Source organism: Heloderma suspectum, chromosome 1, assembly GCF_057233095.1.
Source record: "Heloderma suspectum isolate Gila_16-S chromosome 1, 16-S_ref, whole genome shotgun sequence".
NCBI classification, from domain to species: domain Eukaryota; kingdom Metazoa; phylum Chordata; class Lepidosauria; order Squamata; family Helodermatidae; genus Heloderma; species Heloderma suspectum.
The window spans coordinates 289,979,248-289,994,342 of NC_139458.1; the positions used below are offsets into that span (position 1 = coordinate 289,979,248).

Below are 15,095 nucleotides of genomic sequence, written 5' to 3' on the forward strand. Positions count from 1 at the left end.
CATACTGTGACAGATCTGTTCTGCCCAATAGAGATGGAAGAAGGTTATGAACTTGAAAGGCTAAACTTTTATAAGGGTATAAATTAGGCCTGTCTTCTGTGGCCTCATTCAACTCCAATAAGGGCCACTGAACAATGGCAAACCCAACTTTACCATGGAGTGTGTGCACAGGGAGCTGCAGCCAATCACGGCTCCCTGGCAAGTGTACCTGTATGATACATGTATTCGCACTGGCAAACACAGAGTGGTCACATTCATACTTTACATTTCTAAAATGTGATGCATCAAACAGCTCTACACATGTACGCATATAAATTAGATGCCCTATTATTGAAAATAAGAAGTGTCAATTGGGTCTAAAGGAAGTTGGTAAACCTTATACAGCCAGTCTGGGGATTATTTTGGCAGCAGTGGCTTTAGAAAGCATGCATTTGATTATTATTTATTGCACCAATGCTATTTTTTTTCAAGCAGATAAGGAAAAGTGGAGCTGCAAGCAGGCAAATCTGAAATCATCCTACTGAATAAAGCCAGGAATGCAATCCTTTTCAACAGATGTATTAATGTAATGTCAAAGAAGGAATACATCAAAAAGCTCATTTATGTTTCCCCATCCCTTAACAGGACACATTGGACAGTATCCAACTGTGTCATTCTGTTAGCTCAAATGATGTTGTGCTAACAGAAACTAGGTTCTGAACTATGTGCAAGAGAAGAATCCAACTAAAGTTAGATTTGTGCAAGCAGAGTTGTGCAAGTGGTTGTGCATTATGCTTGTGCAACCCCTTGGACAGTCCTCTTGTCCAACCTGTTGTGCAACTGTTTGCACAACCAGTTGCACAAGTGCAATGGGCAACCACTTGCACAATGAAAAGATTCAGCAGAGTTCTGTTAGCACTATTTGAGTTCGCAGAATGACACTGTTGGATACTGCCCATTTATTTATCAAAATAAATGTGGTTCTCACTATGAGGCATGGTCAGGTGCTCAAGCCAGTCTTGCTTAAAATGCCGGTTTAAAAAGATGCAGTTAAAATGTAGCTCACCACTACCTTCACTCTGAAGACTTTTTGTCCACTCTCAGTGTGTGACATTATTCCAGTTTAATAAATTAATGCTGACAAATTTCAACCACATTATCTGCCTTCCTCATTAGTTTTACCTGAGCTTTAGTGGCATTTCACCCCATATTGTCATCTAATTCATTTGCTATAGTATTGTCCCAGTAACAATAAATGAGGTAGGTGATTCACAACCATAAATAGGCAGTGAGGGCAGTGATGGAAGCTGAGATGGTGCATGTATTGGCCCCAGGAATGTAACCAAGTCACCTGTAGTGTTAGAGGGGCCTAGAGATCCATAATGCTCACTTAAGTTCATTATTGGTGCAATTCCCTTGCTAGTAAGCCTCTAAGCATGTGAAGATGAGTCAAAGGGCCGATATCAATATGTGCCTGGGAAGCAAAGTTTGTTTGTCTTAAAGCTGCAGATGGCTGTGCTGAGAACCAAACACTTCTAGCCTATGCTAGGAATGAATGCTAGGTGGCGCTTGTTGCTGTCATGCTGCCTCACTGCTAACATGAATGGTATAAGACCCATTGTACCCCCTGGCTCTGGGTTCAGAGGAGCTGTCTGATCCAACCATTGGGTATGCTTGTGTGCTGTAAGTTACTCAATAAAGTACTCCTTGTAAGTAAACCTGGGTCTGATTTATCACTATCTTGGAACCTCTAAATGAAGAGTTCGAAGCCTACGGCTGGGGCAATACAGTGCAGCAGTAGTAAATGGCCACATCACTGAGTGGTGACTGAGGGGAGAGTGCCTCATGACATTACCCTAGGGGTGTCATTCAACAGCATTGGAGGTAGGGTGATGACTAATTAATAGCATCCTGCATGAGCTACTGACATGATTTGTCCCTTGCGCTTTTGGCTGGATTGTATACAGGTGTTTGGGCTGAAAAACCATCATGTGGGCAAGCCTCAAAGCACATTAGCACCTTCAGTTTAAAATAAACAATCTGCTTTCACCCAGAAACTTCTTTATAATCTGCCCTAGACAGACTGTTTTCAGATACCCCCCATGCCAGATGCATCTGACTCATCATATTTCAGATACTTAGAACAGCCACTCCATTAGTCTATTGTCCATCACATTGAGCAACTTCAAGTTGAAGGCGAAAGCCATGTCTACGATTTGCTTCTTTTAAACAAAAAAAATCCTGCATGGCCCATACACATTATTTCCTTCTTTCCTTTCTTCTTTTCTTCCTGTTTAAATTTATATGCCACTTTTGTCCAAGGAAGGTACTCACATATTATTAATTAAAAACAATTAAAAACTTAGTAACAGTTTCATTGTCTCTATCTAAAAACTGTCATAGAGTTTCTACAGAATAAGCCCCATTCAATCAAAAATGTGCATTCTTAACTAATTCTTGAAAGGTTTTCTAAGTGCATGTTTTATTTATGATGGGACCAAGAGAAATCATTTGTAATGTTAGACCAGCAATGTCAAATAACTGTTTTATTCCTTCTAATTATAGTTTTGGAAGAAATGAGTTATTAAAAAAAAACTGGCTCTCTGAACATCATTAAATTCAACAGGTGTTATTAAAACCAAACCAAACCGTGTATGCTTTACCCATCATGGGTCATCCATGTTGAAATCTTTTAAGCTATCACAGAAAAATAAAGAAAATCAAGGTAATTCAGCATACCCCAAATAAATAGGTGAACATTTAATAACAACCACTGAACAGTCCCACTGTTCCAAATACCACTGTTCCAGGCTTAAATTGCTTACAATATAATGCAGTCAGTAATCCCAGAAAAACCCCAAAGGGGTATCACAGAAGGCAAACATCATGCTGTGCTTATGCCTGTATAGTAGCACGAGCATGCGATGAATCATCCCACAACAGAATGCACCTGTTTAAAGGGAAGGGTGCACTTAGAGATGGCGCAGTGCCACCAGTAATTCTGATAACAGCGCAAAAGCTAACACTGCACTCGTACCACCAATCCCTCTGTAGTACAAATGGCGCCCTTGGAATGCTTTAGAACGTTGGTCATGTTCCCAAGTAGCCTGTGAAGCACTTGTGAAGACGTTAAAGATATCCCTGTTTTAACATGTGTATCTTTCTTCCTTTCTGTTATTGAAAAAAGGGTACTTACATATTCTTCATAGGGTTCATGTGCTGGGGGAGGGGGTGGCCGGTAGCCTGGTACTGCTGGAACTCCTCTTGCTCGAGGGGTGGGAACACCCCTGGCCACAGGAGGGACTGGGAGCACTCCACGTGTCACAGGGGTTCCTCTTGGTGCTTGAGCTTCTCGTCCAGGTGGTGGAGGAGGAATTGCACTCCCACGTCCCCTGAGAAGGAACAGGGAAATCTCTTTAATGTCAAGGCGAGCTCCAAAGGCAAAGTTATAGAAAGCCTGTCACACATGATAGGACTTCTGTTCTGGTGGCTTGTGGTACCAAACCTTAATGGGAGCCAGTGTAGTGTAGTGGTGAGAGTGACGGGCTGGGAGCCGGGAGATCCGGGTTCTAGTCCCCACTCGGCCATGGAAGCTCACTGGGTGACTTTGGGCCAGTCACAGACTCTCAGCCCAACCCACCTCACGGGGTTGTTGTTGTGAGGATACAACGGTGAGGAGGAGGATAATGTAAGCCGCCTTGAGTTCCTTGCGAGAGGGAGAAAGGTGGGGTATAAATGCAATAAATAAATAAATAAATAATCAGCTGAGATATAGTTTATAGAATTGATTTCTCTCCCCCGCCCCCTGCCACCCCAAAGCACTCATATCATCATTAAACTCATGTGCTTGATACTTCTGTTTCCTGGGTAGACAGATAGTTGAAGGGTTTCATAGTGCAAAGGTAGCTCAGTTAGGCTGTAATATGTGCAGATTGATGGGGAGTGGACAACCCCCCCCCCCACTATTTTTATGTAGGTGCCTTTGCTCAGCTTCAGTTTGTGTACCTGTTGCATTCTTTACCAGATCATGGAGATCTGGCCTCTGTCACTCATGCCCTGGCCGCATCCAGGCTGGAACACTGCAATGCAGTCTACGTGGGGCTGGCATCGAAGAGTGTTGTTTGGAAACTCCAGCTGGTGTAAAATGCACCAGCTGGAGCACTTTGCTTCTCAGAACATATGACTCCAGTTTTTAAAAAATTCATTTGCGCTGGCTTCTGATTTGTTTCTGGGCATGGTTCAAAGTGCTGGTCATTATCTATCAAACCCGAAATGACTTGGGACCATGTTATCTGAAGAACCACTTCATCCCGAGCAAATCTGCAGGTGCACTGTGTGCAGTTTCTGAGGCCGTTGTGGCTCCACCACCTTCAGAGGTGACCTTGGTGGGGACACAACAGTGGGCCTTCTTAGTAGTGGCATCCAGATTGTGCAACTCCCTACCAAAAGGGATTTGGTTAGTCCTGTCTCTCTTGAGCATCAGCAAGGTGGCAAATACATTTTTATTACATTATGCCTTCAATCTGTTTTAACTTCCTGTTGAGGCAATATGTTTTTAAACAGTTGTTTTGTGACCCTTTGCTGCTGCTGTTTCAATAATTTAACTGATGCATTTGTTTTATCTCACGTGTGTGTGTGTGTGTGTGTGTGTGTGTGCATGCATGTGTGTTTGGAAACCACCTTGGGGGCCCTTTGGAGGTGTGAAAGGTAGGGAAGAAATTTTCTCTAAATAAATAAATAAATAAATAAATAAATAAATAATCATATTACAGTATGCCAGGAGAAGAAAGAAGGGGAACAATGCACCACAGAAAAGTACTTGCAGAATAAATAGCTCATGTTCACCAGAGAAGGAAAAACCAAGAATATATAAAGGGTACATGACCATATAGTGTGAGTTACACCATATGAGTGGTGAAGACCCAGGTTCAAATCTCTTGCTCGGTCATGAATATCATTGGATGACCTTGGCCCAGTCACTACCAGTCAGCCTACCCACATAAGCCACACTGAGCTCCTAGGTGAAAGGCATAGAGATTTTCTGCACAAGGTATTTATTATGCAGTCATTGTTCCCTACTCATGGTTCTTCATGGGTTCTTTAGACAACATTGTGACCCCCCAATTTCACGTATATTTTCAAACAGCACTTTCTGTGAGTTTTTTTAGAACAGAAAAAATGCAGTACTATTTGTGAAAGCAAAAGAAAATGCTTTTTCTACTTGTGTAATTGCACTATTCTGCTATATCACAGTGCCACCAAGAGGTTACATAGCAGAAAAGCAGGAAAGGAAATACTTTTCATCTCGTGCTTGGATCTCAGTTCTGTGACAAAACCAAAAGTAGATATAGCGGATTAACAGCCTCATGTAGAAAAGCTCTTATGACAAAATGTAATAAAGAATTAATACTTTCCCCTTGTAAGCAACTCTCTATTACCGAAAGAGCATGCCTAACACTTTTGTTGTGTTTTTAGAGGTAAATGTCACCTTTGTCAGGTTGAAAATATGGGCATCTCTGGCTCGGTTACTTTTTCAATTCCCCACATATTGATTTAACCCCAACCCAACTATGTTTTATAAAGAACAAGCCAATATTGTTTTGGTTCTGTTTACTTGCTTGGGTAGGTCAGTCAATCTCTGAGATTTATTAGTTAAATTGTGTTTCCAGTTTTGTAACTTTACAAAAATAGCATGTAGAATGTGAAAGGTTCAATAAGTATTGTTATTTGTAGAAAGGTAAATCTTTTTCCAATAAAAAATATTCATCAGAAATCACTTTATTTTACTCTTTGCCTAAGTGATCCCCTTTGTATTCAGAAACACGTTACAACAACCAAGATTGGACATGTGTTTTTAAAATCTTAATGAAGTAAACCAATGCCATTTTTAAATACAGAGGTGACTGGTAGGTCGAAACAACCAGTAAGGGGTTGTTCTGTAGAACTCAATTCAAACCACAGTGGGGTTGAAAAATACATTTTAGGAGATTAGATTCAAAGAATCCGACTTCCTTGTTCCTTCCAGCATAATGAAGACTGACAGAGAATATGATTTCTCTCTATAAATATACCAGGAGGAGAGAGGGAATATTAGAGAGGTAGAAGAGCTAGTTATGCAAGAGAACAACGTTGGCCCTAGAACAAGGAGATATTAATTGCACTTGGGCAGGAAAATAATAGCTCATTTTTAACTAATATAGAAGTAATATAATGAGTCAAGCAAGTATGCAAAATTTCAGCTGAAGATCCCTGGTTTTATTAAAAGGATTATATTCCATAGGGTTGTAACAATAAAGGGGTGAACTTAATAGCCCTATACATACACACTTATATACAGGTAGACGGAGATCACAATCACACTTGCTGGACTCACTGCCTGGGCATTCGCAATATTCATGCATTGGACAGCGTATATAAATAGGAGCTTACATCTGTAGGTGTAAACTGTACAATCTAAACCTTGGATGTAGAGATTACACAATTAATGTCAACATGTGTTGAGATCTATGCCTGTGTATTCATATGTGATAAGCATGAACATCCAGTGTACTGTGGGGATTGAGCTGACAGGGGCAGTCACAATCCCCCAAATAGGTAGGTGTCTGTGCAGTGCTAATGATGTATTTTGTACACTGATGGATGGTTGTAACAGCAAATTTATGTTACAATTAAACAAAAATCAAGGTTATTCTGAATCAGCGTTTTAAAATGTTGATGGTGACAGAAGAAGATACCCATACGAGGGCATGGAAGATCTGGAATAAAAGCAATGGCTCTTGTCTACCAAACACTACAACTTTGTAAAATCAATGAGACTGCACATTAAAATGCATCCACAGTCAATTAAGTTCTTCTATGGTATATGGCAGCCTTCCCCAATCTGGTGCCCTCCAGATGTGTTAGATCACAACTCCCATCATCCCCAGCCAACATGGTTATTTGCAATCACCAGGTTTGGGAAGGCTGATATATGGAGTGACTCTTAAATTAGCTTTACATAAATTAAGAATAAACTGTTTGTTTGTTTTCTCATGAGGCTGTACTGGCTCTATACATGGCAATTGTACTGTGAGTAAACATGGATCTTTATTATTCACAGTAAGTCATAGATAACTTATTCCAGGTCCTAATTTGTGCCCAAGTTCAGGTCAGGAATGTTACAAGTATGACCATGTAACAAAACAATTCTTCAAGGTTTCTGGGAGAAGCAAGTCCCTACCACATAAGCTAGAAGTTGTGTGGATTCAGTTGGGCATATTTACCTTTGCTTAAATATGGACCTCAATCCAATTAAATGCCACTGAAGGCACTAGGACTTAAGCCATGACTAACTTGTTCTTTGGTCTCAAACTCAGCCATGACTATAATTATTTCTCTCACTTAACAAGCCATATACACTCCCCTGTATTTAAAACATAGTTTCAATTTGGTGAGCAGGGGAGGTTCGATAGAAACAAAACAAATAAGCAAAACTCCCACATTTTTCTCTCATTCACTTCTCCGGATAGTAGCCTTTAATCTATATATTTAAACCATGACATCTCTGCCTGGAGCTGCAGCTATTGCATGCCCATTTATATTGCTTGTAAAGAAGGACAAAGCAACTGACCTTGGAGGAGCTGCAGGAGGAACCCGGATCCCTCTTCCTCGAATGCTTCGCCCACGAGCTGAATCCTCTGAACCATTTAAATATGATAATTCTCTCAATTGCTCTTGACGGATTTCATCGTTATAGTCCTGAAAAAGAGAAGGCAGCAGAACACCTGTCATCTCCCCTGCATGGGTCAGTTTTTTTATTTGAAATTTGGGTTATTTTTGTATTTGAAATATCAAAATCTTTTGGATGTTGTCCAAAAGGCCTAAATAAATCCTCTTGCTTGGTAGAGTGTTTTTTGTTTCTTGAAAAAGCAAATAATTTGCATGTATAGATTACTGAAATATATGAAGTTTATTCAGCAATGAAGACTACTGGCTACACCATGGAACTAAGCACCTTTAAAAAGAAATAAGCCCAACTGAGTTCTGTGAGACTTGCCCCCTGTTAGTGTGCTTAGGATCTCAGCCTTATGCTTTTCATACACACACACACACGCACACATGAGAGAGAGATATGTAAACCCTGTACAGAAAATCATCCAGTATAGAAAAGAATCTGTAGAGGGAATGGAATTGGGTCCACTGGTTCCATCTCAACCTCCATATGTTCAAGTTCCTCTTAGCAAAGGTGCCTACGTTTGTACTCTTGAATGTGAGTAATCAACCCATGATGTGACAATTAGGGATGCAGTGGTAGCCTTATAGAAAAAGTCTAGAGTGGCACACCCATTGTCTAAAGAAGGGATTTCCTGCTCCATTTTGAAGACATTGTTCTGGTCTTCCATAGACGGGAAGCGATTGCAGCTCATGGCAGAAAAAAATAGAGAGAGAAATCTAAGAGTTTAGTGTAGCTGTGACTGGACAGTAGCATGTCAAACAAACAGTAGCAGCAAAGACAGGAGTTCATGAACTTTCTGACTCAGGTCTTAGGTTTCTAAATATTTAAAGACTACCCTGCCACTGGCAAAGCAAATAAAGTCCATCATTGTTGTTGTTCAGTCGTTCAGTCGTGTCCGACTCTTCGTGACCCCATGGACCATAGCACGCCAGGCCTTCCTGTCCTGCGCTCTCTCCCGGAGTGTGCTCAAGTTCATATTCATTGCATCGGTGATGCTATCTAGCCATCTCATCCTCTGCTGTCCCCTTCTCCTTTTGCCTTCAGTCTTTCCCAACATCAGGATCTTTTCCAGAGAGTTTTCTCTTCGCATTAGGTGGCCAAAATATTTGAGCTTCAGCTTCAGTATCTGTCCTTCCAATGAGCACTCAGGGTTGATTTCCTTTAGGATGGACTAATTTGACCTTCTTGCAGTCCAGGGGACTCGTAAGAGTCTTCTCCAGCACCACAGTTCGAAAGCATCAATTCTTCGGTGCTCAGCCTTCCATATAGTCCAGCTCTCACAGCCATAAAGTCCATCATTATTATGCCCTTATTGTGGGGATGGGGGAGAGCTGTGGCTGAGAGAGTATGGATTCTGCCAGCCTTACAAAGTAGCCCAGTGTTGCTTTACCCACATTGCTGTAGGGGTAGGGGAAGCATGATAGAGAGTTGCGTATAGTGCAGTGCAGTCCAGTGTTGTTATCTAGGTGCCTGAGGTGTTGGTTGTTTTTAGGGAAATGGTTTTAGGGTTGGTTGGCTAGAATATGGAATCTTATGTAAGGGAGATTATATGCATTTGATCATATGTGAATACACATACTGCAAATAGAAACTTGTATGCACAGGGATGTGTGAGAAATTTGTTTCAGTTTGGTTTCAATTTGATTTACCCACTTTGTACCTTCTGGACTGAACATGGACTCAGACCCACTCTGCGGTTGAAGTCCATGCATTTCTAAACTTGCAGTGTAATTTGCAGACCCCCCACCCCCAAACTGTGTTCAACAGCAGGCTTGGGAGCAGGATAAACAACTGGAGACCAGGATACCTAGCAGACTGCCTTCCCTTATATATACCCAGACAACATTTAAGTTCTTCAGAGGAGGTCCTACTGGTCATTCCAAAAAGAACGGAATGTCACCATGGAGAACCCCGACCACTGGCCACATCCACCATGGCAACCATTTTGTTAATGGGCAAGGCCCCACCCTGCATGGCAACAATTTTCTGAGAGTGTCTGCTGCCTATTAGCTACCAGAGTGAAAGGAATGTCACCATGAATACCCCCAACAGCGGGCCTTCTCTATAGAAAACCCTTCCCCAGGCAGTTCAGGAGACAGAAAATGTAACATCATTTAAACGCCTCCTGAAAACTAGGGGTGTACGAAACCCCACTTACCTCTGTCCGCTGGGGTCTGCAGGAGGGGGAAGGTGATCCGTCCCTCCCCCCGGGAATCCTCCCTGGCCAGCTCTGCTCCACAGCAAGGTCGTGGAGCCGCCAGCCGGGTCCAGCCACAGGCGGACTTCCAGCTGCAGCTGGGCTGCAGTTGCAAATGGCGGCCGCTATGTCGGCTGCCATTTGCATCCCTGCCAAGCCGTGATAGGCTATGTAAGTATCTACGTAGCCTATCACAACAAAAAGATTCTTTAGAATCCAGCCTCACTGGAGTCCGTGGCAGAATTTATTTATTTATTTATTTATTGCATTTATACCCCGCCTTTTTTCATCTTGCAAGGAACCCAAGGTGGCTTACATTATCCTCCTCCTCTCCATTTCATCCTCACAACAACAACCCTGTGAGGTGGGTTGGGCTGAGAGTCTGTGACTGGCCCAAAGTCACCCAGTGAGCTTCCATGGCCGAGTGGGGACTAGAACCCGGATCTCCCAGCTCCTAGTCCAACACTCTTGCCACTACACCACACTGGCTCTCTAACATCCCTACTGAAAACACACCTTTTCACTCGGGCTTTCCCTGTATGAAAGGACTGTAACTGCTGCTGGGTTTTACCTTGGTTTTACTGGTATCTTAAATAGGGATGGCAGAGAATTCCGCCACGGATCTCGAGGAGGCCAAATGCCAGTGCATTTGGCCCCCCAAAATCTGTGGCAGAACGGCCTGCCCCCATGCCCCCCCCACGGATCCCCCCGGGACAAGACTTACTTGGGGCGGATCTTCCGGGCGGCGGCGGCTTCGGTGGCGGCGGCTGCAGCGGCTGGTCTTACAACCAGCTGCCACTGCCGCCATTTGCAGTTTTTTTTTTTTTTTTACACACACGTGATAGGTTATGCAAGTTTTTACATAGCCTAAAACATCTGGGTTAAAAAAAAAAAAAAAGGCGTACACAAATGGTGGCAGCTACGGCCGCTGCCATTTGCGCATGCTTTTTTTTTTTTTAACCCAGACGTTTTAGGCTACGTAAAAACTTACGTAGCATAAAACAACTGGGTTAAAAAAAAGAAAGAAAGGCGTACGCAAATGGCGGTGGCTATGGCCGCCGCCATTTGCATTCCTTATTTTGGGCCATCTTAGTCTACGTAAATAATTACATAGACTAAGACGATGAAAATAAGGGGAATGCAAATAGCATCCACTACGCTATTTGCATTCCCCTTATTTTCGCCGTCTTAGTCTACGTACATATTTACGTAGATTAAGACGTCAAAAATAAGGAACGCAAATGGCGGCGGCCATAGCTGCCGCCATTTGTGTACGCGTTTTTTCCCCCCCTCAGAGCCCTCCACGGCTGGAAATCCGGCTGCGGATGGCTCTGGCCTGGCTGGGCCTGGCCGGCTGCTCCGCGGAGCTGCCGCGGAGCACAGCCAGCCGTGGAGGTTTCCGGGGGGGAGGAACAGAGCGCCTCCCCCCCGTCCAGAATTCCCGGGCGGAGGGATGGAACGCCTCCCCCCCACCATAAACATAATCCGTGAACAGGTAAGTGATTTTTGTACATCCCTAATTTTAAAACTTTCAGCAGTTTTATATCATATTTTTCAAGCTGTATTTTATGGTTTTAATTGTGAACTGCCCAGAGAGCAGTATAAAAATGTAATAAAAACTAAAATTAAAGAAATGCATACATTTGAAAAATCTGGATAAAATGTACACTTTTGAAAAATGCACACAAATATGCTTTAATCTAGGGGAGAAGAATGTGTACATTTTGAAGATATGTACAACTGATGAATACATTTAGAAAAATATGTATGGATTTTCATGTGAAAAGAATGAAAGCAAAGCTCACAATCTGATAAATACTCGATTCAGAATGAGAATTTGGAGAACTTTGGCAAGCTCAAGTTTTGCTGATTCGCACATCCCTATGTATGCTATGCATGGAGTTTGGTGGTGGGGCATTTCCATGCCCCTCCACCATCATAGCTCTCCTTTACCAAGCCCTCATTTATAGAGACCAAGTAGAAATTCTCATTTCCCCTGTGAATGAAGTGACTCAATTTTTAGTGGCAATGAATTTTATGATCTTTGACCATCTATGTCTTTAAATAATTTTCTTCACCATAGGGCTGCAAACATCTTCTAACTAGGAGCATCTGTCTTCTTGAAGACTTGAACATTGCATTTTTAATTGATAAAACATTACACCCAAGTGGCACGAGGTACAGTCTTTCAAATAAAATCTCAGTGTACTGACTCCAGAGCACTCTGTGCTTCTTCTGAATCAGTAAGCAGAAGATTGAATGAATGCTTCAACTGATAAAGTAATTACACAAGATGTCCATCGCAGAATATGAGCAGTATTTCTACGGCAGTCATAAAAAAAAAAAAAACTGAACTCCTCTCTTGAGTCTGAGGGTATACTGGAAACACTAATGCATTTGCCAGCTTTCAGGCAGTAAAACAGCACGCTACTTTAATTAGTTTTCCATAACCAAAAAGGAAGAAAAAATCAAATCAAATGAGATCTTTCCTTCCTTTCCAACCTCCAAGTAATCACAAAGAAAGCAAAAAGATAATGTTGCAGTGGCAAAATGGCCAGGTTTGTTTCAAAAGCAAGACCTTTTTGTTGCATATTTTTAAAGCACCACAGTCATTTATTTACAACCTGCTGTGGCTTACAATGACAATTTTCCATAGATCTGTAATAATCACGCTATCTGTGCAAATATAAGAGGAAAGAAAAGGTACATCAAAGTAGTTTCATTTTAAAGTAATCATAAAAGACGGAATGAATCTCTGATGCAGTGAGTCCCAAGGCATGCTACTAAAACGACAGCCCAAAGGCTTTCTTGTTTGTATGTTTCTGCCAGTGGAGGCTGGTGGCTCCTATTTCGGTGAGGCTATAAATCTATTCCAGGTTTCAGTCAGAACCAGCCAGAACTCTAAAGGAGCCATCCAAGGTGCTGAACCTGATCCCCCAAATAGGTTCAGCTCTTTGGATAGGTACTTTAGAGTTCTGGCTGGTTCTGACTGAAACCCGGAGTGGATCCACAGCCCCACCGAAATTGGAGCCACCAGCCTCCACTGGTTTCTGCACACAAAATCTTTCCTTTGGGCTGTCATTTACCATGTTTTTCTTCCCATGTTATTTGTTTTTCATAATGCGTGCCATGTGGGGCTATCGTTACACCTGGTTCAGAAGCTGCAGCTAGTGCAGAATGTAGCAGCTAGTTTTTAGTGGAGCATCCAGCTATACACATATTATACCTCTGTTAAAAGAACTACACTGACTGTCTATTAGCTACAGAGCCATGTTCAAGGTCCTATTGTTGACATACAAAGCCCTACAGCCAGCATGGTGTAATGGCTAGAGTGCTGGACTGGGAGCCGGGAGATCCGGGTTCTAGTTCCCACTTGGCCATGGAAGCTCACTGGGTGACTTTGGGCCAGTCACAGACTCTCAGCACAACCCACCTCACAGGGTTGCTGTTGTGAGGATAAAATGGAGAGGAGGAGGAGGAGGATAATGTAAGCCGCCTCGGGTTCCTTGCAAGAGGAAAAAAGGCGGGATATAGATGCAATAAATAAATAAATAAATAAATAATAAACAACTTTGTACTAGGATACCTAGTTAACTGCCTTGCCCTATATACACCCAGTCAACCCCTGAAATCTTCCAAGGGGGCCTTATTGGTAGTAGCACCCACCCTCTGGAACACTCTCCCATGCACTGTTCAAGAGGCAAAAACTGTGGTGAGCTTTAAATGCCTCTTGAAGTCATACTTGTTTGCAAAGGCTTTCCCTGAATTGTAATGGGCTATGACGCTGCTCTGTTTTATTGTTTTGTAGTAGTGTTTTAAATTATTTATTATTTTATATTGTTCTTACACTGTTTTTACTGGTTTGATTTTTATACTGTATTATGTATGTATTGAGGTGTGAACCGTTTAGAGATTTCAGGATATTAAGCAATATCAAAGGAGATAAATAGATAAATGAGAATGAGAAGAACCTTAAATTTTTTTATTTCTCCCCACCAATAATACCAGACCAACTGTGTCATCCTATACATGTCTACTCAGACATAAATCTAAATAAATTTAATTCCTTAGAACTGTAGCCTCTGGACTGCACATTATATTTACCACACAGAAACGTCTCCACATGATAGTTCCCATTGCTACCATAACATGAGGTAGTGATGAACGCATCTTATATTCTGATAGAGGACTCGCATAGAACCATCCTACAGCTGCCTTACACAACCTGGAGCCCTCCAGATGTGTTGAACTACAACTCCCATAACCCCCCTGTGACCTATGGATGTGTGTTGAACTACAGCTCCCATAATCCCCCAACCAGTCTAACACATTTGGAAGGCACCAAACTGGGGAAGGATGTCCTGTCCCATGAGGAAGAAAGATGAGGTATCACAGCAAATATGGACTGCAGCTGACCACAGTTGTCTCTCATTCCATAAACATAAAAGATTAATTGAAAAACTGGATTTTGCAAGTTGTTTTATGTGAGAATCTGCTATTTTGGTATCCATAAATACAGAATAATATGCTTAAAAGTGTGCCATACTTTTATGAAGGTAGCTCTATTATGAATATGGATATGGAACCTTGTCTCTCCTACAAGCTTGTCTGGGGCCAATCCATTTGGAGTTCCAGCCATTCATGTGTGATGCCTGATCTCTTTGAAGAATAAACTTTTCAAATAGGTTGGCTGACCAGATTCCCATGAGAAAACATTGGATGGCCTCTTAATAATATGAGATATTCGGTTTAAAAAATTGGACTGCTTTTATTAGGAAAGAGATATGATGATATTGGAAAGATTTTTTTCTTTTCCATTGGTCTGCTCATTTGACTCTTGCTATAAGCCCTTTTTAGTTGGCCACAGGAAGGCAACACTGAATGAGTGGGGCAAGGGTGGAATCACATCTGCTACCTCACATCCAGCCTCCACACACGGACCATTCCTTTGTGAATAGAGCCTATGTGTGTACATGATATATGCAAGCAGACTCATTCCTTGTATTTTGAAAGGCCTCTAATCATACATACAAATTATACACAATGTTTGCATTTCACCCACCATTGTGATTTGGCTGTTTGAATATACCTTCTCTAATGGAAAACTTATTTACCAATTCGAGCCAAAACAAAAATTTTCAGACCTTTTTATGAGGAAATTTCTGAGATTTTTCTTTTTCTCATCCCTAGAAAAAGAAGGCCACT

The 15,095-nt window shown here is 41.9% G+C and overlaps 1 protein-coding gene across 1 annotated transcript in view; it reads right to left on the bottom strand.

Moving 5' to 3' along the window:
- Positions 1-15,095, bottom strand: part of KHDRBS2 (KH RNA binding domain containing, signal transduction associated 2) — a 510,624-nt gene that overhangs the window by 229,195 nt on the left and 266,334 nt on the right. Inside the window, exons 5-6 of the mRNA XM_084812352.1 lie at positions 7,589-7,716; positions 3,176-3,371 (exon numbers count right to left, since the gene is read on the bottom strand). Coding sequence (XP_084668478.1) covers positions 3,176-3,371; positions 7,589-7,716 — 324 coding nt within the window. The remainder of the gene's footprint in view (positions 1-3,175; positions 3,372-7,588; positions 7,717-15,095) is intronic.